Source organism: Parathielavia appendiculata (assembly GCF_033297405.1).
Source record: "Parathielavia appendiculata strain CBS 731.68 unplaced genomic scaffold N657scaffold_5, whole genome shotgun sequence".
In the NCBI taxonomy this organism is placed as follows: domain Eukaryota; kingdom Fungi; phylum Ascomycota; class Sordariomycetes; order Sordariales; family Chaetomiaceae; genus Parathielavia; species Parathielavia appendiculata.
Genome location: NW_026944224.1, coordinates 497,294 through 523,019, shown reverse-complemented (window position 1 = coordinate 523,019; position 25,726 = coordinate 497,294). Strand labels below are relative to the sequence as shown.

General features: G+C 54.8%; 12 protein-coding genes across 12 annotated transcripts in view; 6 read left to right on the top strand and 6 right to left on the bottom strand.

Moving 5' to 3' along the window:
- Window positions 1-3,214: 3,214 nt before the first annotated feature.
- On the top strand, window positions 3,215-5,194 carry N657DRAFT_655538 (DNA/RNA polymerase; the record flags this gene model as incomplete). The annotated part of the gene is made up of 2 exons (XM_062794611.1): window positions 3,215-3,358; window positions 3,458-5,194. The coding sequence occupies 2 exons, from the start codon at window positions 3,215-3,217 to the stop codon at window positions 5,192-5,194; spliced, it is 1,881 nt and encodes a 626-aa protein (XP_062648009.1).
- A 95-nt stretch (window positions 5,195-5,289) lies between these two features.
- Window positions 5,290-5,705, bottom strand: N657DRAFT_384206 (uncharacterized protein). The gene has a single exon (XM_062787123.1). It carries the CDS (start codon window positions 5,610-5,612, stop codon window positions 5,385-5,387), a length of 228 nt encoding a protein of 75 aa, XP_062648008.1. The 5' UTR covers window positions 5,613-5,705; the 3' UTR covers window positions 5,290-5,384.
- On the bottom strand, window positions 5,706-8,385 carry N657DRAFT_384205 (TrkH-domain-containing protein). The gene is made up of 2 exons (XM_062787122.1): window positions 6,655-8,385; window positions 5,706-6,580 (listed from the first exon to the last, which is right to left on the bottom strand). Exons 1-2 carry the CDS (start codon window positions 8,108-8,110, stop codon window positions 5,799-5,801), a joined length of 2,238 nt encoding a protein of 745 aa, XP_062648007.1. The 5' UTR covers window positions 8,111-8,385; the 3' UTR covers window positions 5,706-5,798.
- A 302-nt stretch (window positions 8,386-8,687) lies between these two features.
- Window positions 8,688-9,473, bottom strand: N657DRAFT_680259 (uncharacterized protein; the record flags this gene model as incomplete). The annotated part of the gene is made up of 4 exons (XM_062796261.1): window positions 8,688-8,890; window positions 8,974-9,089; window positions 9,157-9,214; window positions 9,290-9,473. The coding sequence occupies 4 exons, from the start codon at window positions 9,471-9,473 to the stop codon at window positions 8,688-8,690; spliced, it is 561 nt and encodes a 186-aa protein (XP_062648006.1).
- Window positions 9,474-11,002: 1,529 nt separating this feature from the next.
- N657DRAFT_680258 (uncharacterized protein) lies at window positions 11,003-11,431 on the top strand (the record flags this gene model as incomplete). The annotated part of the gene is made up of 2 exons (XM_062796260.1): window positions 11,003-11,195; window positions 11,283-11,431. 2 exons carry the CDS (start codon window positions 11,003-11,005, stop codon window positions 11,429-11,431), a joined length of 342 nt encoding a protein of 113 aa, XP_062648005.1.
- A 911-nt stretch (window positions 11,432-12,342) lies between these two features.
- N657DRAFT_571917 (uncharacterized protein) lies at window positions 12,343-12,891 on the bottom strand (the record flags this gene model as incomplete). Its single annotated transcript, XM_062788845.1, has 3 exons — window positions 12,343-12,510; window positions 12,626-12,681; window positions 12,756-12,891. 3 exons carry the CDS (start codon window positions 12,889-12,891, stop codon window positions 12,343-12,345), a joined length of 360 nt encoding a protein of 119 aa, XP_062648004.1.
- Window positions 12,892-13,399: 508 nt separating this feature from the next.
- On the bottom strand, window positions 13,400-15,616 carry N657DRAFT_655535 (uncharacterized protein; the record flags this gene model as incomplete). Its single annotated transcript, XM_062794610.1, has 7 exons — window positions 13,400-13,458; window positions 13,500-13,593; window positions 13,661-13,693; window positions 13,730-13,954; window positions 13,998-14,066; window positions 14,102-14,774; window positions 15,597-15,616. 7 exons carry the CDS (start codon window positions 15,614-15,616, stop codon window positions 13,400-13,402), a joined length of 1,173 nt encoding a protein of 390 aa, XP_062648003.1.
- A 242-nt stretch (window positions 15,617-15,858) lies between these two features.
- On the top strand, window positions 15,859-18,128 carry N657DRAFT_384170 (uncharacterized protein). The gene is made up of 3 exons (XM_062787121.1): window positions 15,859-16,098; window positions 16,173-16,581; window positions 16,645-18,128. Exons 1-3 carry the CDS (start codon window positions 16,033-16,035, stop codon window positions 17,973-17,975), a joined length of 1,806 nt encoding a protein of 601 aa, XP_062648002.1. The 5' UTR covers window positions 15,859-16,032; the 3' UTR covers window positions 17,976-18,128.
- N657DRAFT_617227 (uncharacterized protein) lies at window positions 18,030-19,210 on the bottom strand. The gene is made up of 2 exons (XM_062790514.1): window positions 19,046-19,210; window positions 18,030-18,960 (listed from the first exon to the last, which is right to left on the bottom strand). Exons 1-2 carry the CDS (start codon window positions 19,099-19,101, stop codon window positions 18,282-18,284), a joined length of 735 nt encoding a protein of 244 aa, XP_062648001.1. The 5' UTR covers window positions 19,102-19,210; the 3' UTR covers window positions 18,030-18,281.
- Window positions 19,211-19,341: 131 nt separating this feature from the next.
- Window positions 19,342-21,789, top strand: N657DRAFT_689815 (threonine ammonia-lyase precursor). The gene is made up of 2 exons (XM_062797009.1): window positions 19,342-19,716; window positions 19,781-21,789. The coding sequence occupies exons 1-2, from the start codon at window positions 19,435-19,437 to the stop codon at window positions 21,311-21,313; spliced, it is 1,815 nt and encodes a 604-aa protein (XP_062648000.1). The 5' UTR covers window positions 19,342-19,434; the 3' UTR covers window positions 21,314-21,789.
- A 130-nt stretch (window positions 21,790-21,919) lies between these two features.
- On the top strand, window positions 21,920-22,919 carry N657DRAFT_663353 (NAD(P)-binding protein; the record flags this gene model as incomplete). Its single annotated transcript, XM_062795176.1, has 4 exons — window positions 21,920-22,006; window positions 22,096-22,123; window positions 22,162-22,408; window positions 22,449-22,919. 4 exons carry the CDS (start codon window positions 21,920-21,922, stop codon window positions 22,738-22,740), a joined length of 654 nt encoding a protein of 217 aa, XP_062647999.1. The 3' UTR covers window positions 22,741-22,919.
- Window positions 22,920-24,780: 1,861 nt separating this feature from the next.
- N657DRAFT_571152 (uncharacterized protein) overlaps window positions 24,781-25,726 on the top strand; it is a gene marked incomplete at both ends in the record, with an annotated part of 5,175 nt that continues 4,229 nt past the window's right edge. Inside the window, one exon of the mRNA XM_062788792.1 lies at window positions 24,781-24,981. Within this exon, the coding sequence (XP_062647998.1) occupies window positions 24,781-24,981 (201 nt within the window). The remainder of the gene's footprint in view (window positions 24,982-25,726) is intronic.

The window sequence follows — 25,726 nt, the reverse complement described above, 5'->3', positions numbered from 1 at the left end:
CATGTGACCTTCGCGCAATTTGGTGCCGTTATACGGGCGACTACTGTGTACCTACGCACAGCAGATGCCTACTTCTGAGCGGTTTGCCCAGAAGAGCGTAGGGACAGGAACCTTGAACGAGCTTCGATAGGGAGATTTCCAGTCCCAACGTGGTCCAGTTAACTAGCTGTTCATTTACCGTGGCAATCTTTATTTTATATTCCACGTGGACCTGCCACCGCATGACCGCATCCATTGGACTTAGCCGTATCGAAGGGAGCAGCAAAGTTAATCCAGAAGAGTTTAAATTGTGAGCAGCGGCCACTGTAGCTGTTCATGTCTGTGTTGAATGGCAAGATAAATCCAGAGACGGAAAAGCTGGTAGCTAGCCTCCACCTCGATCGTGTTTGAAACAAGCATCTCACATACTTCCGTTGCACCCAAAATCCAGCTTTGCCAATGACCCCGAGAACCACTTGCAACCGGTGTACCGGACGTTGAACTTGTTCTTCAGTATCCCCCAACCCCTCATCTCTTCTTGCAAGAGTCGTTCAAAAACAATAATCAAGATTGAAAGCTTGCCACTATCAAAGCTGCAACAGCACAACTCTTTATCGCCTCCAAACTTTGGGTCGTGAATAACATCGCAGGGGTCCTATTCCACCACAACCGCCTGGTTAGCCAAAACTTTCTTTTCGTCTGTATTGAGATCACTCAGTATACTCTAGTTAAAGGAGCACTTCAGTCCTCTCTTGCATCCCACCCGCAACCAAACCAAAACAGACAAAACTAGCGTCACTAGAAAGAGCTCGAAAAGCTCTAACTATGTACTGATACTAGTTACGCCTGCGCGGTGGCCTCTGCGTGGCCACGCAGGGCATCCTTAAAGGAGGGCACGAGCTGCGCCCACAGCACTGAAAATCCCTCACGCCAGCGATCCGCACGGACTGCCCCACTACCCTTGAACCAACCACCCAGGCGCTCCCGCTCGACCTACCCTGTTCCTCAAGCGGCCTACCCGCACCCCAGACGACTTGCCTTATACCTCGCTGCCCACCCTGCTCCAACTCTAATGGCGCAGGCGAGCAAGCACACCAATACCTAGGAAAGCTCTATAGAGTTCTCGATTGACGATATCACTAAGCGACTAGTCGAACTAGCTCGCCCCGAAATTAGACGACATGACCCCTGTTGAACTGAGTGGGTTCCTTGGCACCAAAATTCACGGACTGAGCACTGATGTTCAATGCGAGACTCTCAGTAAACACAGATCCATCACAATGACACAGATCCATCACAATGACACAGATCCATCACAATGACACAGATCCATCACAATGACGCAGTTCCTGACATAAACGTCATATCATGGCACACTGTCTCTATATAAGGGGGTAATTACCCTGGGAGGATTAGAGAGGACAATTTTTTCCAAAAAAAAAAGAAAGGGACATTCTGAGGCACCCTAACCCACTATCTTGATCCTTCATTTGTGTGGTCACTCTGGAATCGTGACTCCAATTCAAGCTTCATTTCATACCTCAATCTGTTCAATACCATTTGGTTGATCTAAGCTTACTTGAGCATGTAACTGTTGGCTGCCCAACAACCCCCAAACCGGACACTACCCCAAACCGGACACTACCCCAAACCGGACACGATCGACGTCCACCACGCCTGGGCTTCAACAGACTCCTGTCCTGCCACAACCATATAACTATACTAAATCTTAGTTTTCTACATCTCCTCAGCCTGCCGAAGACGATCCAGACCATGGATGATCATTTCCTGCGCTTGCTCAACGACTGGCTCTGGGTTATTCTGCCTGCCTCCCTTCCTCCGCTTGGGGGGTCTCTCACTTGCTTCCTGAGCTGCAGTTATATCCTAACACGCGCAAACGAGTCGTTGGCATTCTCTTTGACTCTAGTCTTCGTGCGTGGTTTCTGAGCTTATAGATCCCTGCGTGCGGTTTGCAAAGCCTCCCTCAAAGCGGCGATCTCCGCGTTCTACGTATCCAACACATCTCCAACCTTGGCAACGAGCGCTCTTACGCTGCGTTTGGTTGGCGAGACGTGCTGCCTGGCTAAGTCGACGGCCCTCCGGATATCCTGACCCTGTTGGGGAGTCCGGAGAATAGAGTTCTCCGCGTGTGGCTGCCGTTTTGTAGGCGTAGATGGCTGCTCGGGGGACCTCGTCTCTTCGGCTATTGCTTCTGAATCATCTAGAGTTTTTGACGGGTTGGACAGTGTCGTTCTCGGGATGTTCCATCGCCTCGATGCTGCGCGTAGGGAAACACCATCCTGGACATCTTGAAGCGCTGATTGAATGCGCTGCTCTCTGAGGTTCGCCATGATCTAGGTTTGAACTGGTTTGAAGAAGAATTGGGTGAGAAAGATGGTGTGTTTGACGATCGGCATGTCCGGTTGCAGGGGTTGTCCGGTTGGTGGGTCACGTCGTCTAGAAATGAAGCTCAAGCCCTTATAGGAAAGCTGCAAAAAGCTCTATGGGGCTCTCGCAAGCTAGAAGGCCGATGGGTGCTGGCTTGGCTCATGGTTGTATACCGCAGTGCGCTGATCGGAACGATGCTTCAAGGTCCAGCCGCCGCCGTCAAGCGTCTCTTTTGCTATAACTGAAAGAAGGCAATTCGTCCTTCGAGTTGTTGTTTTCCGTTGGCGCTCCAATACGCCGCTAGGAGGATGACGAGATCGATCGCATGCGTATATCACTGTCGAGGTACCATTCTTCTCCTTCGTCGACCTTTGGGTAGTAAAGGCGTAGCATCTTGGCTTATCCCATGCGTTGATCGACTCGAATAAGGCCTGTCGAGACTCGAAATGGCGTTCAGGAGGAAGGCAGTCGCCTGGGAAAGTCTCCATGGCGATGGCGATGCAGTGGAGATGGCAGTGTGCTACGGGCGCGGGGGAGGTGGCCGCGTTAGATGCATTTTGTGGTGACTAATACATTTTTGCGATGACTAAGCGAGACGGACCCGTCTCTCTAGTGGGAGCTCTGCAGGCTTTACTTGGCAGCCTCGTGACTTGGCGCTCTCGACGTGGAGCCTTGAAACGCGAACATTCGCGTCACTTACTTGCACAGCAACCAGCAGATCTGCTGCTAGGAACCGACACGAGTTTCGGTCCCGATTCTGCCAGTTATGCAAGGAATGATAACGTTGCCATGAAATCTAGGTTTTCTTGTCGACTACGGCGCAGCATACATTTTGTCAATTTGTAACATGACATCCAAGACCCAGACAAACCCCACAGAGCAGCCGCCGCCCGCACAGTCCGACAACAGGAGCGGAAACGCAGCTCATGAACATGCATCACTCAAATACTCTCTACTGGGGCCTTCACTAACAAAGGCCGGTCAAGACTCGGTTGACCAGTCTAAGGTATGCTCATCCCTCCCCAACGGTCAAGTTGCCCAGTGTCTGGTGTTGGCATTGTGCTAACCGAATGATTCCGTCATATCGCAGATCTCCGAGATTATTTACAATGCTTCCAAGGGCTCCAAGTTCTTCAATCACGAGGAAGCGAGGGACAAGTCTCTCACGGCCAAGATCGAAGCTCTCATGGCTAAAAAGCGCCGCCTCGAGACGCTGGATCTCTCTCGCGAGCTCCGGGCAGCCGACAACCTGCTTGCCCAGCTTGAGCTCACCCGCGACCTGACGCAGCACATTGTGCACGTCGACTGCGACGCCTTTTACGCCGCCGTGGAACAGCTGGACCGGCCTGAGCTGAAAGACCTCCCGTTTGCCGTGGGCGGCGGTGTCCTGACCACATGTAACTACGTCGCCCGTCGTTTCGGATGCCGCAGCGGCATGGCCGCCTTCGTGGCCAAGAAACTTTGCCCGGACTTGATTCTCCTCCCGCTCAACTTTGACAAGTACAACGCTAAAGCAGCCGAGGTACGGGAGGTGCTGGCCGACTATGACCCGCGGTTCGAGAGCGCCAGCATCGACGAGGCATATCTCAATATCACCGAGTACTGTGCCGAGCATGATGACATGGACCCCGCCGAAGTCGTGGAGCAGATGAGGAGGGAGATACACGAGAAGACCCAAATCACCGTCTCGGCAGGCATCGCGGCCAACGCGCGGCTCGCCAAGATCTGCTCCAACATGAACAAGCCTAACGGGCAATTCGTCTTGCCTCGCGAGCGCACCACAATCATGGCCTTCATGCGCGACCTCCCTTGCCGCAATGTGAACGGCGTTGGGCGTGTGCTGGAGCGCGAGCTGGCAGCGGTGGGCGTCAAGACCTGCGGCGACATCTACCCGCAGCGGCAGTATCTGGAACAGCTATTCGGCCAGAAGACGCACGAGTTCCTCCTTCGCTGCTACCTGGGCCTGGGAAGGACCGATGTGCAGCCAGCCGAGGAGTACGAACGCAAGAGCGTCGGCACCGAGAGCACGTTCCGCGACATGGACGACCCGGGTCAGCTGCGCGAGAAGCTCAGGCGCACCGCGGAGGAACTCGAGGCGGATATGAGGAGGGCCGAGTGCAAGGGGCGCACGCTCTGTCTGAAGGTTAAGCTGCACACCTTTGAGGTGCTGACCCGTCAGGTCGTGCCGCCCAGGGCCTTGTACAGGGCGGATGACCTGTACAACTACTCGCTGCCCATGCTAGCGAAGCTGGAGCAAGAGATTCCCGGCATGAAACTGCGGTTGATGGGGCTGCGGTGTACACATCTTGTGAGCACTAAAAAGCCGGATGCGAGGGCCTTCTTCGGGCTGAGGCCACGGAGGTCTGAATCCGTCGAGTCGGCAGAGAACAGTACCGGCAGCAGGGGAATAGGAGTCGGTGGTGAAGGCGAATCCGAACAGCAACCTCGAACGAATACGGGTGTCGAGCACAATCCGAGGAAGGCTGATGAGGATTCAGGACTGGTCAGCTCCAGCCGGAGACATGGAAAGGAGATAGTGTCTAACCCCACAAGAGAGCAGCCTGCGGCAGCCGAGGAAGAACTGTGGGACTGCCCCGTGTGTGGCCTGCCGCAGCCCGCAGATGAGAGGCTGTTCAATGAGCACATCGATCTGTGCCTGTCACGCCGAGCCATCCGAGACACGGTCCAGCAGGACGCTGCAGCGCAGCAAACGCAGCACGTTGAGAAACCCACGCCCGATGCGAGGAAGCCGAAGGAAAGAGAAAGGAAAAGAGGACGACCGCCATCGGCAGCAGACCCAAGGCAGAAGAAGCTTTGTTTTGGATAGGCTGTCTGTCGATTGGCGACTTCCATGTGACATGGAGCCATGTCCATAGATGATCATGGCGAGATGATATTACGACATCTCCCAGGGAGGTCCCCATGACGCTGACTATACAACCATGTATGGCGTGGCGTAACTGCTTCTCAACCCTATGCAAAACCTACATGTGCCCACATTCCCATATACAAGGATGTCATGTCTGCCTAGCCAGCAACGGCCCCATTTCGCCTAAACATCTATCCACCCCGTCTATCCTCATAACCCAAGTCCTGTAGTCTAACAACAAGCCAGAGCGCAACCTATTCAAGATATGAGTGGCCGTCGTTAGCCAAGCCCCAAAACTCATAAAATATTTGACTGTGTTCACCCAAGTAATTGAGAAGCGAAGCTTCCGAACCCTGTGTGGGTCACGCCAAGCCATGTCGAATTGCTGTGGCGACCAATTCCTCCTCGAGAAACTCCGGAGGATTGAGCCAGTAAATGGAGATCTCGCTCCTTCTTCACTTCCACTATGTAAAACAGTGTCAGTTCGTCATTGAAGCTTCGCTTCAAGAGAGAAAGACCCCAATTCCTTCCCCACCCGCCGCCGCACCCGACGTGCACCCCCCTAATAAGCATCAGCACTAGCTCTCCGGTTCGTAAGACTTCTCCTGATACGATGATCCTCCTCCTCGTCCCGATGCAGCGCCTCCCCGGGTAACCGCACCGCCCGATCCAGGGCAACCGGCAACCCGCGATGACGGCCCCTGAGCATGACGGCGCAGAGCACCACCTTGGAGGCGGCGTGCCACGACCCGCTGAAGCTGAAGGCGTCGTGGGGCACGCCGACGCTGATGCCCACACAGCCGTAAGCCGAGACCACCTCGAAGATGACGTTGAAGGCGGAGAAGTTGACGGGGTCGGCGAGGAAGTTGGCCGTCTCGATGGTCATGATGACGAGGATGGCGAGGACGAGCCACCAGATGTCGTGGGCTAGTTGGCCGTGGACCTGTTGGCTGATGAAGTTAATTGTGCGGAAATGTTGTTCCGGACCGCGGTGGTGGTTGTGGTTGGGTGGTGGTAGTGGGTCCGGTGGTTTGGCGCCGACGCCGTGGAAAGTGAAGGTTTTACTGATGGCGAGACTGAGTGTGGCGACGATGCCATTGCTAGTGCCGCGACGCCGGCGAGCAGGAGGTGAGCTGAAAGAAGTGGCCAGTTCCGGGTCGGCATCATCAGGCATATTTACGTCCTCGTCGTATATCCCGAGCGAGCGCTCTTCGTACACGTTGGAATGGCGCATGGTGATAACGACCGGGTAGACAGAGATATACATCATCACGACGTAGAGCACCTGCAGCCCAATGTATACTGAAGGGATCGGCACGACGTAGAATCCTCCGGAGCGCACAGCTTTGACGAAGATGGTAAGCTACAAAGCCATTCTATTTCAGGGGAGTAGAGGGAGGGAAAAGTTAACGACTCACCCAAGGCCTGGAACAATCCGTCCAGCACGCGGGAGTTGGGAGGGATCTGCTCCATGGCCGGGTTACCCACGTTGAGGAGTTCAAAGGCTACCCAGTCGATAGAGTTCAGGAGGATGAGCATGAAGACCAACCACCAGGTGGGACGGGCAGGGAAGAGGTTGGTATACACGCGCCGGGGATACTGCAGTATAAACATGAACGTGTCCTTGAGGCCCGATAGCTCGTCCTCGCTCGTGGCCCAAGCCAGCAGCTTTAGCAGCGACCAGACAATCAGCCTCAGGAAGACAGGGTATGCGGTATTACCCGCCAGGATCAAGAGGCCCATGGTGATGAGGACAAAATACGACTCCTGGAAGGGGATCATGTTTGCGTCGAGCAGGGACATGCCCGAGTTGTTGAAGGCAGACACGCCGTTGAAGACGCCTAGCCACCAGGGGTTGATGCCGTTTTTGAGCGGAGGTTCGGGCTGGTTATTGCTGATCCAAGCGCCGAGGGCAAGGCAGCCGAGGAGTTGCCAGAGAACAAAGTACAGGGGCACGATCAGGGAGAGCACTCGGAGGGCCTGGTACTCGCATCCGCCGAGACGCTCACGCTCCTCGGTGGTCAGGCCGTGGAACTGCGCATTCCTCCCGCCTGCCCGACGTGCGAGGAGTCGGCCGACGTCGAACTCGTCCTTTTCATGGCTCACGGTGTCCTCCCTTCCGTTCCGATGCCTAATGGTTGTCTCTCGCTCCTCGGGTTGGTGCTCGGCGCCAGTAAAAGTCGCGCCTTGGTTGGGCCGAGGGCTGTCAACGAAGACGATGCGGGGAGGGGTCACCGGTCTCTCGATGGAAGCTCCGAGACCAGCCAAGGTGGCGTCAATTTCATGCGAAGAAGCGTCGCTTGCGTCCGGCCGGTCCGAGGCAAACTGCTGGCTGGCAGGAGGTGTCTTCGGCGGCTCTGAACGCTCTCCTTCTGGGGCGGCTCCGCGGGGGATTTGTGGTGGGGCAATTGTCGAGAGCCTCCGGAATGACAGCAACCGCTGTAGCCTCCGCAGGCTAGTCGCACTCAGTGGCCGACTCGCCCTCCGCCTGCGCTCTGCGCGGACGATATCCTCGAACCGCTTCTCGAAGACGTGCTTGCGCGCCACGACCGTCCAGATGGATACCCACACGGAGCTTCCGAAGATAATGAGCAGGAACAGGATGACCTGCTGCCATGTCGTCATCCGGCTGAGGTTAACAGTGTTAAGACCTGCTTCCGTCATGGCGCTGACCACCAAGAAGAGGCTGTCCGTGTAGCTGATGGTTTGGGCGGGGTTAGACGATCCCCAGAAGACGAGTGACATGGCCAGGCAAATGATGATGAAGTAGGCATAATGGATTATGATGAAATTCAAGGGCGGGAGCCAAGTCCATGATGGCCAACGCCTCCAGCCTGGCTGTTCATGGTCGTGTTGGCGATGCCACCGAGGCATCGTCGAAGTGAGTAGACCTGATAATGATAGAAGAAAGACGAAGGCACCCAGCGCACCCCTGCGGCAACGAATGCGCTGCTGGTGTGTTTATGCCGCGATGGTCAAGTGAAGTCGTGCCATGGACAGTACTGACCAGGTCATCTTCTGTAAAGTGATGAAAGGGAAAGATACAGAAAGATTGAGATAATGAGGCAAGAGTAATCGCTGATTACGTCGAGCTTGTGTATAAGCCGGGCAGCCGCTGCGGGCCCAAACCAACCGAGCTCAGCAAGCAGCTCAATCGCCTCTTCCTGTTGGGCCAGCTCCACATTCCTCGAAATCATCAGTAAAAGCCGATGGTGCGCTGAAAAGTGAAACCGGAAACAAAGTGTTGATGTCTTTTTGATCCGCTTGTTTGAAATGGGTATGCCTCCCACAGCGGGCGCGTTATTCGCCGATGAGGGCAAAACAGCAGTAGCACGACAGTTCTTTCCCTCTGTATCGCCAGACATGACAACAGCCAGTGAGCAGCTTCTCAGACCCTGATGAACGAACCTACAGGTCCATACCATGCTCCCGTCCTCGGCGAGACGGTCAACTAAAGCTCGTTGTGTTCTTGAACATCGTCGGTATCCATGATCACCGTCTTCGCCGCATCGGCAGCTTCAGAAACAACACTAGCGACTTTCTCGGCCACCTTCTGGCTTGCTGAAGAGGCAATGGGGCTGTTGGTAGCCGACTTGGTGATGATTGACTCGGGCTTGGGCACGCCCTCGATGCCCATCAACTCGGTTTCGAAGACTGCCAGCGCCAATAGCATAAGTAACACGAAGCAACAGAAGCCGAAGCCGGTTGGGGCCAAGAATCGGGAAAGGGCGTTTTACCGAGAGTCGAGCCGGCAGGAATGGGCCCAATACTCCGATCTCCATAGCCGTAGCTCGGGGCGATGGTCAGGGTCCGTTTCTCGCCGATGCACATATCGAGCAAACCCTCGTCCCAACTAGGATCCTTGTCAGCACAACGTCCTCAACCAACATCTGATCTCATCGTTGTCTTGTGGACTTTACCCCTTAATCACCATCCCGGCGCCCAGTTTGAAGCTGAAAGGTGACCCACGGTCATAGCCTGGCGCAGAGCACGTAGGTCAGCTTCAATTCGAGAGCCAGGTACGGAATGGGGCAATTCAAGGCCAGGGCTCACTGGCATCGAATTTCTCGCCATTGGTCTGCAGGGTGCCCTTGTAATGGACGTTGATGGTGTCTCCTCTCTGCGTCCTCCGGTCGCATTCCACGGGAAGTGTTACGTCAATCTTGAGATCGTCCGAGGCCGCGACACCGACAGCTGCCGAGGCGAGCAGCGAAAGCGGGAGGAGAATGCGCTGCATTTCTGGGCGAGGGGCCGACACTTGAGGATGGATTGCACAAGTTTTCGGAGGAGTCCAAAGCCGGGCGCGGAATCGTTCAGATTTTTGGGGCGGTCGAAGGTGCAGGGCAATGGCGGTGGTCTCACCAACAAACGCGTGTGTGTTCGCTGGAGGTGGGCGGCGGTTTGAGATGCTGCCAGATCATCAAGACCTGGCCAAGGAGGTGCCCGCGTACTACTGACGAAATGGGAACCCCACCAGCTTGCGGCTAGCCAGGACAGGTTAGCGCATTGCTGGAGAAGCAGGTACGCGCCAAGAGCGGCGTGGAACCCAATGGGTGTCTGATGCAAGACACACCGCATTTCCCACTGGCCTGGTATTTGGGTTCGTACACCACTCCTCGCCTGGTCAGCGGGATCCCAAAGAGAGACAGCGAGAGATGCGGCCAATTTGCCCGAGAAATGGCCACGACTCTGACATCCGCCGCTGGTGTTGCCCGCACAGGAAATAGGCATTGGGCAATGCAGCACCGCCAAGCGCAAATCGCTTGTGCAACCATGCTGTGAATTGATTTGGCCCTGCCATTGGCAGAAAGGAAAAGTGAGAGACCATCGCCCATGCAGCTCAGGTTGGCAGTTTGTAAGTTTGATCAGAAGCACTCTGGCTCGTTTTGACTTTTGGTGATCATCATAGCCGTTCTCAGGCTGACGCTGCTGCAGCCACCCTATCAGGCATGACTCACTTGCCCCAGCCACACAACGACACAGAAACTGCCCAGCTTCAAGCCCGGCCGTCTGAAGTTCAAGGCAGCAGGCAGGCAACTGTGCTGCTGGACAAGGCGCAATCATCGCTGTTCAACGGTTTCCGAGAGCCCTGCGGTGTGCCTCAAGTCTCAAGCCCCAACTGGAAGCCTCACGTTGACCGTTTCTATGAGAGGTAGCCCACAAGGCGCCGCCCAGGTAGAGAGCATAGTGAGGCTGAGCTCGCGCCTCACCCAGAACAACCTGCCAGTCACGCGTCGCCACTGAACGGTTCTTGTACCCATGGCACTCTTTTCTCTGCCCGACAATGGCCGGGGCGTAAACACTGCTTGTCGTGGGGGGTTGAGGTTGATTGGATTGCCCACAGCAGCCCCAATCGTGCACCGTTGAAGGCTCCCCACGCTTGTGCCTGGGACTTTGAGACGTTGTGAGGAGAACTATGCACTTGGCAGTTTGAGTCATCTCAACCGCTCCATTTTCGTCCATTTTCACGCCTGACGAACGACGAAGTACAAGGCACCAGCGGGCCTTGGGATCTGCCTTGGGAATACACCGGGCTTGCCTTGTCTGATGCTTGCCTCACATTTCTGAGGCACCCCGAGTTGTCATGCCGCTGCGACAAAGAGTGGCCGCCATGGGCTTGGTACATAGGTATAAGATCTGAGTTCCCCTCTGTCCCCAGCCATGGTAGCGTCACTTCGCTCTCGTCTTTCTGCTCTCTATCCAGTCGACCGAGAATTGCTCCCATAGCACCCCGTTACTGAAACCAATCTCTCGCCCGAACACGCAATGTCCTCGCGTTACGGATCCAGTGTCATTGTCGTTCAAGCTAGCAACAGCAGCCATCACTCGACCTACTCAGCTCCCAGAGCAGCATCCACATATTCGTCTTCGTCCTACGCACCAAGCACCATCTCAATGGACTCTTCAACCAGCACTTCCCAGTTCACCATCGAAGCGCGGTACCGCTCCGGATCCGCAGGTGTGTTACCTCCCCAACCCCACCCCCTCCCCCCAAACAAAATCACGTCGCCCGCTGCCTTAGGTAGTGAACTCACAAGCTTGTTAGCCGGCTTCTATACGGACATCAAAGAAGTCCCGAGCTCCCGCGGCGGATCAAGCACCGTCATCGTCCTCCACAACCGCTCTCACGCTGACAAGGACGAACCCAGGTCGTCCGACTATTACCAGTACTCTGGGGGCTCCCGCAGCAAGTAGAAGCTGAGACCTCGGTGGTTCTACACTTCGGAAATTAGTGGTTCGATGTGTCGCCTTCGGTTGTATTGTGTTACCAAATGGTGTTGGGTCGGAGTTTGGTTGTTTGTTTGGGCATTTACTGGTACGGTAGATTTGGGCCACTGGCACATTCCTGAACGGCAGGAACGCCCATCCAGCAATGGATGAAACGGTCGGTAACTACACTTGGCTTGAGCGTCGACGGATCTTCTGGTATTTAACGTTCTCAAGGTTGCGGGATGGATGGATAGCTAAAGATAGACAGTACCAAGGAGGCTTCTAGCTGAGTACCGGTACACACAGTCCATTGCAGGAAGTTAGTTGGTCAACCATGCCTCGCATCACTCTTCCCTACAATGTCGTCCGAGATGTTGCACCGGATCGGCTCTGAGAGGGGGAGGTGGTTGAGCCCCACTGTTGCAGTTGCAATAGTTCATGCATGACGGTCTACAGTACAGGAACAAGTCACCGCTCCAGATGATTGGAGGACTTGGTGGGAGGCTGGCGCCAGATCTCATACCTGACCCTAGACACCAAAAAGTGAGCAAGGTACGACGCTTGAACCGGCATGTATCTGACTACAGCAGTCCTTGGTCAAATAGATCCCCCTTTTCTAATGGTTCAGACCGATACAGAGGTGAAACTTCCAAATTGGAACGAGGCATCACTCCAAAGGCCATATTCGCCATGTCTGTCCACTACGATGTATGGTTTGCTTCATCAGACTGTGCATCATGACAAGCTCAGCGCAGCCTCCCCGTTCATGGACTAGCATGTCAAAATAAGACAGATCTCAGCCAAGTAAACTCGAAATCAAACAAAAAAGACAAGTTGCTCCCTCTGAGAAGGCCGATGGAGGAAAAGATCATAGTCGGTCTACAAGAGTCGCCCCCTCAAGCACCACCTTCCCGCTTGGCGTATTCCTCCTCAATGGCCTCGGCGTATTTATCCTCGGGCGAGCGCGGGTCCTCATGAAGCACACCCTCCTTGATCAACGTCTCCGGAGAAGGTCGATGGGAAATCTTCTCGTTCAGCGAGTCGGCCCGCATGTGCTTCTCGAGCTGCAGCGCGTTATCGAGTCGAACCGAATCAGCTGATTGTTCCCATCCACCCATGCAATTCGGGGCAGTTCTCAAACAAAGCAGCGGCCCTTCCCCCCGAGTGCGAATTACTCACCTCTTTTTGCTGTGCTTGAATGCCCGGGGCGGCTGTGGACGCAGGGAGGATATTCCCTGAGAAGGTAGGAGGGCCGTTTTTTAGCACCGCGGGACAGTTTTGAGGTTAACCGCAGCAACGATGTACGCACTCTCTACAAGCTCCTGGCGCTCTGGCCGGTGGCTCAAGTGATGCTCCAGCGAGTCCTTCCTCGCTTGATCCGGCCGGCTGGGCGAGATGGTGGTCTCGTCAATGACGGTCGGGGTATCTTCTAGCTTGTCGGCCATGGTGCGGGTCGAACGTTTCTATGAAATTGGCCGCCTTGCTTGTTTGTCTGTATGTGTTGGCGCTGGTCAGGGAGCTGGTGGGCAAGGGGTTGATGCCAGTGAAGGCTGGAGAGCAAGACCGAACAAGCGGGGTAGGAATCGGAGCTGCTTTGTACTTGGGCAGAATCGCCCAAAGGCGGGAAGCGTGTTGGGCGACGATGCATCCGAGCTCTCATGCAAGGCACCGTCGTTGAGGAGGGCAACAGGTGACCCAATTACCCCACCATAGCAACATTCCCAGACGGCAAGAATGACGTAACAGCGGTCTCGGCATCGTGGAGCTCTAAGTCGATACATGGTACAGTGTGTAAAGTACTCACGTATTGTAACAAGTAATCCGTACATTAGCCAAGAACACACTCTCCAGCCTCTTCAGGAATTAGCACTACTCCGTATATCTAACTCATCTATAACTCTATGTGTAAGATCTTACTCGTTATCTCTATCAATGTAAGCCGACATATCGCATCTACAGCCCCATCATATTTATGATACTTACCGTATAATTCCACAACACGGTCGAGTAGTCTGTACAGAAAGTATACTGCGTATAGTACGTATTGTATAACCCTGCAAGCCATAAGGCTTATTGTAGAATCCCTCTCGCATCTCATCCACGTGAACCATCAGCGTCTCGGGCGAATGCGACACAAACGTGACGAGCTCGGCTCCTGTCCATCCTCGATCGCAAAGGTGCCCGCGAAGCCCATGCGCTTGATGTGTCAAGCACCATCTGCCGCGCTTCCGCCTCAGTGAAGTTAGCCTCGCCGACCATCTTGCTCATGTATTACCCCGGCACGCCGGAGTACTCGAGCGCCCATTGAAAAGGGGTCGTTGGGGTGCCGCCCGGCTGATTCTCGGGGTATGTGTTGAGGAGGTTGAACCCGTCGGGCAGGGAGGGGACTCTGAGTGCGGCGGCGTAGTAGCTCTTGTACGTCCATTTGGAGAACAGGGCAGTTTCTTCGACCCCGAGGTCAAAGCCCGTGAGCTTGGGGAGGGTGGGGTGGTACGCCACGAGGAGCTTCTTGGCACGGACGAGTTTATGGGAGCCGGTTTGGTGTTCGCACCATAGCTTGGACGTCGCTCGGGTCGCGGGTTATCTGCGCGGCTGTGGAGTTGTACAAGATGGTATTGGCCTCGTCGATGTAAGCTGCGGCCTCGTCGAAAGCACATTGGTGCCGTTCTTGGGCCTGATGTAGCTACCCTCCAGTGGAGCGTCGATCTGCGAAATGCTAAAGTCCATGATCACACAGAGGAGGGGCGTGTCAAGAATGTTCCCGACGTTCTGGGCGAAGGTGAAGATCAGTCGATAGCGCCTTGGAGGTTGTGCTTCACGACAAATTCGCGGAACGGGCGGAGGAGCACTTCGGGGACCTCGTCCTGGAAGGCAGTACGCGCCCGTAGCGAGGTAGTCGAACTCTCCGATGGCAGTGCGGTACCGCACGGCGGCGACGGCGGTTGTGAGGATGTCGCTGCCTGGCCATATGCGCTTGCCCGAACGGGAGTCGATGTGCTTCGAGGCCCAAGAGCCGGGAAGAAGTGACTCGTAGTCGACGTCGAGCAGCGCGAAGAACTCCTTGGTCATCCCGTTGTTGAAGTATCCTTCGACGCCATAGGTGATGTATCCGACTTTGGGTAGGTAGACGGTTGGGGCGCGACCTTCCAGGCGGCTGTTCTGTTCGACTAGGGCAACAGTGTGGCCCTGGCGACGAAGCTGCACCGCCGCATAAGTCCCTGTTGCGCCGCCCCCAAGAATCACAACATCGCGGCCGATGATGTCCTCCGCTTGGAAAGCGTTGGGGTTGCGGACTGCGGCCGTGGTCCCAGAGAATGTTAGGGCCCAGCTCGCCAGCAGGGTAAACGGCGAGGCGACGCATCGCGATACCTCGGCCAACTTGTCTAGTCGTGCCGCCGGTTTGTGGCCTGGACGTAGCCCTTGGGGCAGGGGGGGTATTCAATTCTCGCCTCGCGAGAAACTTTTCCAGGGCCGATCGGAGTTCGGCCAGGTAGGTTGATGCGGAAATTTGTCGAACAAGGTTCAGCTTGATCAACATCAGCAAACGATCGACAAGTAATGTCTCGTTCGTCGGTAGCTGAATGCAGCCGGGTGGGCTGAAATGTGGGTTCCGGGCCAGCTGTGAGCAAGGGCCTGTGGCACCAGTTAGCGTGTTGATGGTTGTGAAGGGGGAGTCGGCGCAAAACAAAACAAACCTGTGGGGGTTCTCTGAATTGGGTTTCGCCGATCCAGCACGTTCGCCTGAATGTCAAGCAGGCACACCGTGATGATACAGTACCTAATACGGATATAAATTGCAGTTCTCGAGCAAGACAGTCCTGGAAGGTGGACTCGACCATGTCGTGCCAAGATCAAAGGAATCAGAGAGCCACCAGGCAGATGATCTCTCATCGGTCTTGGGATGGGCGTGGATAGAACAACGAGAAGCGTCCGGATGGCTTTAAGGTTTCCAACCTTGCTGGTCAGTCACACCTGTAGGTGCTACTCGCCCGGGTCAGTTGGATGCTCAAGATGAGGGCTTTTGTCCCAAACGGCATCCAAGTTTGATCGTACGTATCGACCTGGTTCTCGCAACACTCTACAATGTATACAGATATGTAGAGATGCCTGAACACTGGTTTCCTCAGTGTCGATTGAGGTTCAGTCGCACTTGATGGTTGCAAAGCGCATGCCGCCCAGCGTTGTTGGCGATGGAGGCACCTTTAGAAGATAGCGATATTGAGATACCATGACCGCGTAGCGTGCAATGCCCATGTTCAGTCTTGGGCAAGAATGAAATACCTTCCATACCTTACTTACCTTGCGTTATGGTACTATACTGTACAGTACTTACACAAGGGTTAACTATTACACGGCGGGGCCACCTTCCACAATTGGAGCAACCGTCTTATATCACCATGTATCTGTTTCAAGTTCAACCGCAAAAGAAGGCCACTGCAACATCCAGTATACTCCCCTGGCTCGAAGCTAAATCTCAGGGTCTTAACAATGACTTGAGAACCCCGGTCACCCCTTCGTTAATACAAGCAAAACCACCCTTGCCGTTCGCTCAATGCCTACGAGGACGGTCCTGAAATACGTACGTCATGGGGCAAGCGCAGTCAGACGGGAGAAATGCTTCTCTCTCCCATGAGCAGCTGGCCAAAACATTGGTGAGTTCCCGGCCTGCAGTCCTCAATAAGCGGGCTTAGAGTCCTCGGATGCTCATTTTTCATGACGTCCCTAGGCCGACAAGTTTGCTCAGAAATGCTTCACATCCCTCGAGCTCTACTCGTTCAAGGACGTATTCAAGAGCCTGGCCGACAATGCGCAAGGGCTCCGCTACTTGAAAGAAGATACAATCGCACAATTTCTCGAGATTCCAGACGTTCTTGGCGTATCCCCCGTTATTTTTCAGATGATGTCGTGTATTGGCGCCTTCCCGTTCCTCGAGGATGCCCCTGCTGTCCTGGGGCTGGAGCAAATGGTCATGGTCGTCACCATTCTGACCGAGAGATACCGGCGGGTTCTTGCCAGGGGCACCATGGACCGCAGGAAACTGCTCTTCAAAAGCTTGGCTGTCTACGATCGGTGTCTCTCGGAGAGAGAGGGCGACAAGGGTGGCCCGAAGGACCAGGTCGATGGGAAAGGGCTTGGTCAGGATGGCAACGCACCTCAGACGAAGGGATTTCCTATTGACAAGCCAGGTGATGACGAAGACGCAAAAAGCGAACTTGACGAAGACGATGACTTGGTCCTCGCTGCTCTCGACTCCTTGGACTACATCCCCGCCTCAAAGCAGGAAAAGCCGCCCGCCACCCACGGCGCTATGATCCCGGCGGATAACTGGCGAAAACTCATCATGCTTCTCCTCTTGATTGCGCCGCTAGATGCGCAAGAGAACCTAGCCTCGTATTCGAATCGACTATCTGGCGGCGAGTTGGACAATTTGAGGGCGACGGCAGACTGGATCCTCGCGGCCTTCCTAAACGTCGAGAAGACGCCCGGGATCGGGTTCTCCCGCTTCAACACGGTTATACCCACATCGATGCCCTTCATGTTCGACGGTCTCACTGCCCTATTCGAGCATTTCTTGTTCTCAAAGAATCTGGCCTTGGATCGGCGTATAGGCGATCAACCTCAGCCGGGGAGCTTGCCCTCTGGACTGGTACAGCCGCTACTGCAGGATACAGGGTCCATAATGAACCTCAACATCCTGTCCCAGTTATCCTTCTTCATACCAGCCTCTTCACTTTTCCGCAGACTCCGTCTCCTGTACTCGGGCGACGAGGACGGTTTCAGCATGGGGAGTTTTGAGTCCAAGGTCTTCAACTGGAGGGCACCGACCCTCCTCCTTGTGAGCGGAACTCGACTCCCAGGCGAGGCGGCTGACGCACACTCTGGGCCTGCTTCTGCATTCCTCGCAACCCTGCCCACCAGGCGATTTTATCCCGAGAACGGCATGAGGACCGATGACGATAGTGTGACCTTCGGTGTCTACCTGAGCCAACCCTGGAAACATGCCCACAGAGAGTGCTTTGGGACAGAGGATACGCTCTTGTTCCAGCTCCAGCCCATCCACGATGTCTTCCACGCATCCACGGTCAACAAGGACTATGCATCATTCTCCAAACCATCCGCCTCGGCGCCGATTGGGGGCATAACATTCGGCTGCCCGCCTCCACAGGCTACTCAAGCGTCTCGCCGGTCAAACACAATAGCACTCGGCCCAGTCTCGCTTGTTCTGGAGAGTAGTTTCGAGTTCGGGTGCTTCACGCACGACTACACGTCGCAGGGCGGCGCATTCCAAACGAGTGTGGCTAGGAAGTATGACTTCCAGGATCGTTTCGAGGTTTCAAGTCTCGAGGTATGGGGGTGTGGCGGAGACGACGAGGCACGCCACCAGGCTGAACGCTGGGCCTGGGAGGCGATGGAGGCCGAGGCGAGGAGGAGGATCAACCTCGGCACGGGCGACATTGACGCCGACCGCTCTTTGCTGGAGATGGCTGGGCTGGTTGGGGCAAACAGGAGTGGCGGTAGTATGGGATAGACAGCGGTAGGAGGGGTTATGATTAGCAGATTCGACAGGCACCGATAGCCACAGCGGTCGACCCATGGGTGTATTGAGAGCGAGAACGATTCGGCCTACTTCATAGATAGGCATACAAGGCAAATCCTGGGAGAGTCTGGGTTAACTGGACCACACAAACTTGCCAGCGGTATATCAGTGACAGTTTTGTCCAATCCCCTTCCAAACGCCAGACCATTCCTCTTCCCTATACATATCACATTTTCCCGCAATCCAGTCGCTGTATTGTACACTTACACATCGGAGCATATCCTGCCCAAAACACATTCACTTCTGGGAGCTTCCTGATTCAAGTTCCTGATCCTTCAAGTCCTGAGCCGAGTCTGCCGGCGCGTTACTCGACCCGCTAAACCATCCTCCGAGCGAGCCCAGCACACCACTGCCGGACCTCACTTGGCTGCCTGCCGCTTGTTCAGCGGGCTCTGCTGCGTGTCCTCCTCCCTCTGCCGTCTCCCCGCTGGCTGCTGCGGCATTTACCTCCTTTAGGGCGGCTTTCGCTTGCGCCGCCACACCACCACCGCCCTCTGTACCACTCTCGGTAGTAGCAATCCCTGTGCTGCTGCTGCTGCGCTCAGCAGCCTTCTTCCGCCTCTTCTCCATCATCTCCCTCACGGCCCTGTCCTCCTCGTCGCGCGCCTCGAGCTCCCGGATCCACTTCTGCCGCTTCTCCTCGGCCTCCTGCTGTTGCTTGAGTTTCCAGAGCTCCTTTTGCTTGTTGCGGTCCTCGGCGTAGTACATGCCGCCGGCTACCATGGCCAGCACGGTAAAGCCCTGTGCTGCCACGCGGGCCCGGAACATGCGCTGGACCTTGTGGTGGTCGCCGCGGCGCATCGCCCGGTAGGCGTTAACGAAGGCCGTCACGGTGAGGGCGCAGCCGATGGGGATCAGGGGTTCTTCTTTGAGGCGGCGGAGAACTTTTTGAAACCCGGATTCGTTGTAGAAATCGCTGTTAGGTGGACGGCTAGGTAAGTAGTTGTGTGGTGATCGAGGAGAGGGATTTGGAAGGGTGATTGGTCCTGAGTTTGGCTTACTCATTGTTGTCGAAGGACGATGGCAGTGGCCGGCTGGACAGCGGTCGGTCGGACATATTGGGCGGTCTGTCTGGAGGTGCGCCTTGTACGCGGTGAAGGGGGTTCGGTCTGGCGACGGTATGAGGCGGCCTACTATAATGGGGTGAAGTTGAATGAAAGCTTGCATGACAGCACCAAAAACGGATTTCCAGTCAACTGGAGATGGAGCTGTGGGTCCACGGGGTCTTCCCGTCCTCCACATCCGCCAAGCTACTTAGCGTCATGCGGAGACCCACCAAATTTCTCAACATCGAAACGCTACCAAATGGCCGACAACGGAGCTGCTGTTGCTCTTTTATGACACACCGACTTTCATGAAGTATTGAATACTTCAGAGTATCGTTGTGACTATGGCTTCCTTGGAGACCGAGGGCAACTACCTGGCAAATGGCATGGAAGAAGTCCCTGTCGCTAATGATAACATTACCAATGGTAATAACGGCACTGAGGAGATGCCGACACAAACAACCCCCCCTTCACTGAGCGACGGACCGCTGGCCAGGACGCCATCCCTGAGCAGCTTCGCGCTCACCGAGTACAGCGCAAAGCCCACTCCACCGGCCGAAGACAGGAAGACACACTTGAAGAAGATCGTCCCCGATGAGTTCCTACTACCAAATGGAAATCCGGATGCAAGTGACCATACATTCCGTATATCCTCATCTATCCATTCACCTGCAACTAACACTGGTACAGTACCTCCGCCTCATCATTACATCCTACCCCCGGGTCAGAGAGGTGTGCAACGAGATCCCGCTTGTTCACGCCGTCAACCTAAGCAATCGCCTCGAATGTAAAGTATTGCTCAAGCGCGAGGATGAGCAGCCCGTCTTCAGCTTCAAGCTGCGAGGTGCCTACAACAAGATGGCACATCTGGATCCCGCCGAGTCTTGGCGAGGCGTCGTCTGCTGCAGCGCTGGCAACCATGCCCAGGGAGTCGCCTATTCGGCCCGCAAGCTCAAAATCCCCGCCACTATCGTGATGCCCAAGGGCACCCCCAGTATTAAGCACCTCAATGTCTCTCGCATGGGGGGCCATGTCGTGCTCCACGGCGCCGACTTCGACGAAGCCAAGGAGGAGTGCGCCCGGAGGGAGAAGCAGGACGGCTTGATCAACATCCCCCCCTTCGACGATCCCTATGTCATTGCCGGCCAGGGCACCATCGGCATGGAGATCCTATCCCAGACGAACCTCCAGAAGCTCCAGGCTATCTTCTGCTGCGTCGGCGGAGGCGGCCTCATCGCTGGTGTTGGCGTCTACGTGAAGCGCATTGCACCACACGTCAAGATCATCGGAGTCGAGACGTACGACGCAGACGCCATGACGCAGTCCCTCGCCAAGGGCGAGCGTGTGCTCCTGAAGGACGTCGGCTTGTTTGCCGACGGCGCAGCCGTCAAGACGGTAGGCGAAGAGACATTCCGCATCTGCCAGGAGGTGGTGGACGACATGATCCGGGTCACGACCGATGAAGCATGCGCCGCCATCAAGGACATGTTTGAGGACACTCGCTCCGTCATCGAACCCGCCGGCGCGTTGGCCATCGCCGGCCTCAAGAAATGGGTTGCCGCCAACCCGTCCAGTGATCCGACGAGATCGGTCGTGGCCATCACGTCCGGCGCCAATATGAACTTTGATCGGCTGGGCTTTGTCGCTGCCCGTGCTACGTACGGCGAAGGGAGAGAGGCACTGCTGTCGGTCAAAATCCCGGAGAGGCCCGGTGCGTTTGCCGAGCTGATCAACGCCGTCATGCCCCATCCCGTGACCGAGTTCAGCTACCGGTACGCCAGCGACTCCGAGGCCAACGTGTTGGTTGGCATCTCTCTCACCGGCCCTGCGAGTCAGCGGGCGCAGGAACTTCAAACTATCATCGGCCGCATCAGCGCACCAGGGACCATGGAAGTCACCGACTTATCCGGTGACGAGCTTGCGAAGAGCCATCTTCGTTACATGGTGGGCGGGCGATCTTGCGTGCCGAACGAACGGCTCTACATGTTCCGCTTTCCCGAACGACCTGGCGCGCTGGAGCGTTTCCTAAGGACACTGCGTCCGAAGTACAACATCAGTCTGTTCCAGTATAGGAACTACGGAGGAGACATCGGCCAGGTGCTGACCGGCATTCTGTGCCCGGATGAGGAGGTCAGCGAACTGCAGCGGTTTTTGAAGGAGATCGGATACCCATGGGAGGATTGCACGGAGTCTGCAGTGTACAAGACGTTCTTGCGGGCATGAGGATAGAGATAGGGAGCTATAGGACTGGGTTAAGATTTACATTCACAAATCCTCAAGCATGTACCTGCTCCGAATCTTGACTTCGAGCGATGCAGTGTATGGTTGTTCTGGGCGCCAAGATGGCAGTTCGACCATTGGTGCTCGGGTGGATGTGGTTGCCCGCCCTGCCTATAATCATGCTCTCCAAACTTCACGCTCACTGCAGGCCAACAGGCGACCAAAAGTTTGGGACCGCGGATGACGGTGGTTGAGCTCATTTTGATCGTGTTGAATCGAGGGTTGCGAATGAGCCCCGATGCGGGTCCTTGCGACGGGCCCAACAAACATGGCCATGCAGGCTCCCATCAAATATTTGCGGCGTGGGATCAACAATGTTTGTTGGGGCTGGGTGCTCTCAATGTTAAACTGCTCACCATAGGCGACGGACCTGTATATCCACTCACCGAATACAGTTACAATGCCTAGCTAGAAAAACGTTGACCTGGAGAACCAAAGTATCCGTACTAATAGTCACAATATGCCATGATGTGATCCCCTATGGTCTGACCTAGTTGCTTTGCCCTCCCCAATCCCACACTTCTCTCCATATCATTCACCACACGAGAAATGGGCCCGACCATCGTCTTGATCACCGGCGGAAACCGTGGCCTTGGACACGCGCTCGTCAAGCGGTTCCTAGCACTGCCCAACCACGTAAGTATGCCCCTTGGCCAGACCGATGCGCCGTGTCTGTAGAGAAGTCAAGAGAGGCTGAACAACAGCCCCTGGCGCGCACCCCCAAGAGCGTCATAGCCGCTGTGCGTGACCCGGGTCATCCGACCGCCCGGGCGCTTGCGACCTCGGCCAAGGCCCCGGTACCACATTGATGACGGTCCAATACAACGCCGGCAAGGAGCAGAGTGCTGTGGACGCCGTCGCCCAACTTCAGACGGAAAACGGCATCGACCACCTGGACATCGTCGTTGCCAACGCCGGCATCTCGAAGCAGTGGCCATTGGTCAACGACGTCCACTTGGCCGACATCCGAGAGCATGTCGAGGTCAACGTCCTGGGTGTCGTCTCGCTGTACCAGGCAACGCGCCCCTTGCTGCAACAGTCTACATCCAAGCCCGTGACTAACCCGCCCGATTGGCAGGCAACAACCCCCGGTGCCCAGCGCCTCGTACGGGCCATCAAAGGCCATGCTCAACTGGTACGGGGTCCGGATCAACGCCGAGGACGAATGGCTCATTTCCTTCATACTGGACCCCGGTTGCGTTCAGACCGACATGGGAAACAGGGCGGCGCAAGCCTGGGGTATGGGCGAGGAGGCGCCTGTCGAGCTCGATGACTCTGCCGACGGTATGTTCAAGGTCCTCACAGCGGCCATCAAGGGGACAGTGGACGGGAAGCTTATACTGTACAGTGGCGAGATTCGGGAATGGTGATCCTGATGGGAGAATGGGACTTTGGACTCGCCAGGAACGCACGAAGAACGAAGACGGCGCGTTGGACTATTGGCTTATGGCTTCGGGCTGAAGCTATCGGTGCCACTTTTCCGTTGCCATCCAGCAGACGGCTCGGCAGATACGAGGGAATTTTGCGAGAGCAAGAGCTAGATAAAAGGATGGGCGTGCAACCAGACCATAAGGACTGGAGCAGAGGTCTATGCGTAGGCGTGACCACAGAGGTATGCATCAGACTCATGACGTATGCATGACCGCAGGCAAATGACATAACCATGAGAACAGGAACGGGAAATCTCGTGACAGATATACCCTATAGCAAATTAGAATAAGAAAGCAAGGACATGAGTAAACAATGAAGAAAGAGAAAAGATATCAGAGTACAGATCCGTATAGAAAGCTAAAAATTAAGAAGAGCAAGAAGCGAAAGATAAGGATAACGAGAAGAAGTACAGAAACGAGAAAGATAAAAGGAAAAGAAGAGATAACGTTAACGTGTTTTATCAGCGAATGCACCATATCAGCGAGTGCACCACTGGTAAGGGCTGCATATATATTTGGGTGCAGCACTAACGACCGGAATAAGCGGGGAATAAGCTGTTAGTACTTAGACTAAGTCTCTGTGCAGCCCTTACCAGTGGTGCACTCGCTGATAAAACACGTTATAATATATTTATATATTGATCATACTGCAAGGGCAATCGCCCCGCCCAGTTAGGGCATGTGGTCTCTCCGCGCTGTTTTACATGCAAGACATTCGCTCTCGTGCCACTTCTGCGCGGCTTAATTGCCGCTCGGGCGCTCCTTATAATCCCTCCTATCTAGCAGTCCGAAACTCACCTTTCCGGCTTAGTAACGACGAAGGTATAGGCGCCCATCCGGCCGTATCCGTCACTTAACTGCATCGCTCGCGCTCTTCGCTTACGGCTCCAGTATAGCACCAGAGCCTAGTGCACTTCCCTCTTTTTCTCCTTCTCAGTTTCCTCCGGGCTCCTAGTCCCTTCGCTTTCCTTAGAGTCTTCCTCTGCTCCCGTACGCTCCCGCTCTATTGAGAGCCTATACTCAGCTAGTCTCCCAAGGCCCATGAGCTATATAACCCATCTGCGCTGCGCTAGAGTGGTTTCCGAGTGCCCATGTTAGATCGTTCCTATCTCTAAGCTGGAGGCACCCGTCTTTTAAGTCTTGGTCTTAGCACCTAAGCACTAGATGGGCCACTGTCTCTAGGGCTCTCCTTTAGCCGTAGAGCGGCATGGGTACGCTAGGGACTCGCCTTTCGAAGAGGAAATCGTTAGGCCGATTACTTCTATACAAGGCTATATCAGTAGCGAGCCCTTTACCTTTATTAGCGCTTTATAAGTTCATAGTAGTCATGCTATAGGTTCAAGCACATAGAGATCGGCTGCTTCTCTATACCAGCATAGGCGTAGTATAGAAATACGCTCTAGTTGCTTTGCTCGGCGAATTTCCCATTTTCACTTATCCGCTATCGTCTACTATCTATTGTATATGCCCACAGCTATTGCTTAGCCTAGTCTTACTTTTAAGTCTAGATATTGCCAGTAGGAGTGTAGAAGTCTCTAAGTCCTGCGTTGTTAAAGCCCGAAAGCTATAGTAGCACTTATATTATATTGGAGCTCTACTATTCCTATCCTTTATACCTGCTACTCGGCTTTTATCACCTATTTATCAAGGTATAGGTTAATAGAGGGAACTTAGGCTTCGCTCTCTATATCGCGCATTAGGGTCACCTTAAAGGCAGTTGTTATAGCCCTTAGGTAGCGCGCTTATATTGCTTAGAAGCTATAATAATCGCTCGTACTACTACTCTAGGCAGAGCAGGTATATACTAGGCTATTGCTCAGTATAATAGGACGCATCTAACTATCTTTGTATGGATCTTTCAGGCTTGCTTATTATAAGATATAACGTGATCCACCATTGACTCGGACACCCCATTGACTCGGACACATTTTCCCCCACCATAACCACCCAACGTCAACACGCGTTTTCTCTACCACAACAATGTCCGACAGCTTCCCAGAAAACCGAGTTCTTCTCGCGATCAATGCGATTCGATCAACACCGCGCTTGAGTATCCGACGCGCCGCAGAGATATACAATGTCCCCAAGTCGACAATTGCAGATAGAATGAAGGGAAAGATCGCGAAGTCCGACAGCTATCACGGCCGTTCGAATTTGACGAAGATCGAAGAGGAGGCAATTGTTCAATACATACTCGACCAAGATTCGCGAGGGTTTTCGCCCCGGATTGTCGACGTGGGTGATATCGCCAATCTCCTGCTTCGGAAACGCGGTGCGCGACACGTTGGAAAGAACTGGCCAAACCGCTTCATTGTACGACGTCCAGAGCTAAAGACGCGTTTAATTGCGTCTATGACTATCAGAGAGGCCTCTGCGAAGACCCTGCAATTATCGAACCATGGTTCCGACTGGTCGCCAATATGCGAGCGAAATATGGTATCCTCGATTGCGACTTCTACAACTTGGACGAGACCGGCTTCATGATGGGCATGATACGGCCTGGGATGGTGGTTACGCGCTCCGATCGAGTCGGCAAACCAAAAGCCATTCAGCCGGGGAATCGAGAATGGGCGACAGCGATTTGCAGTATCGCTGGCGACGGCTATATAGTACCGCCTTTCTTGGTGGTGAAGGGCCGTTTTCACCTCGCCAGCTGTCACGGTACCAAGTCCGCCCTGACCAAGGCCCGTGACACCAGCTGGTACTCTGAGCACCAGATACCCGACGACTGGGCCGTCGCAACAACAACCAACGGATGGACAGATAACAAGATTGCTCTGGAATGGCTACAGCATTTTGATGAGCACACGAAACACCGTCGGAAAGGTGCATACCGGATGATAGTACTGGACGCCCACGAGAGTCACATCAGCGCAGAATTTGACGACTATTGCAAGGAGAACAACATCATAACACTCTGTCTTCC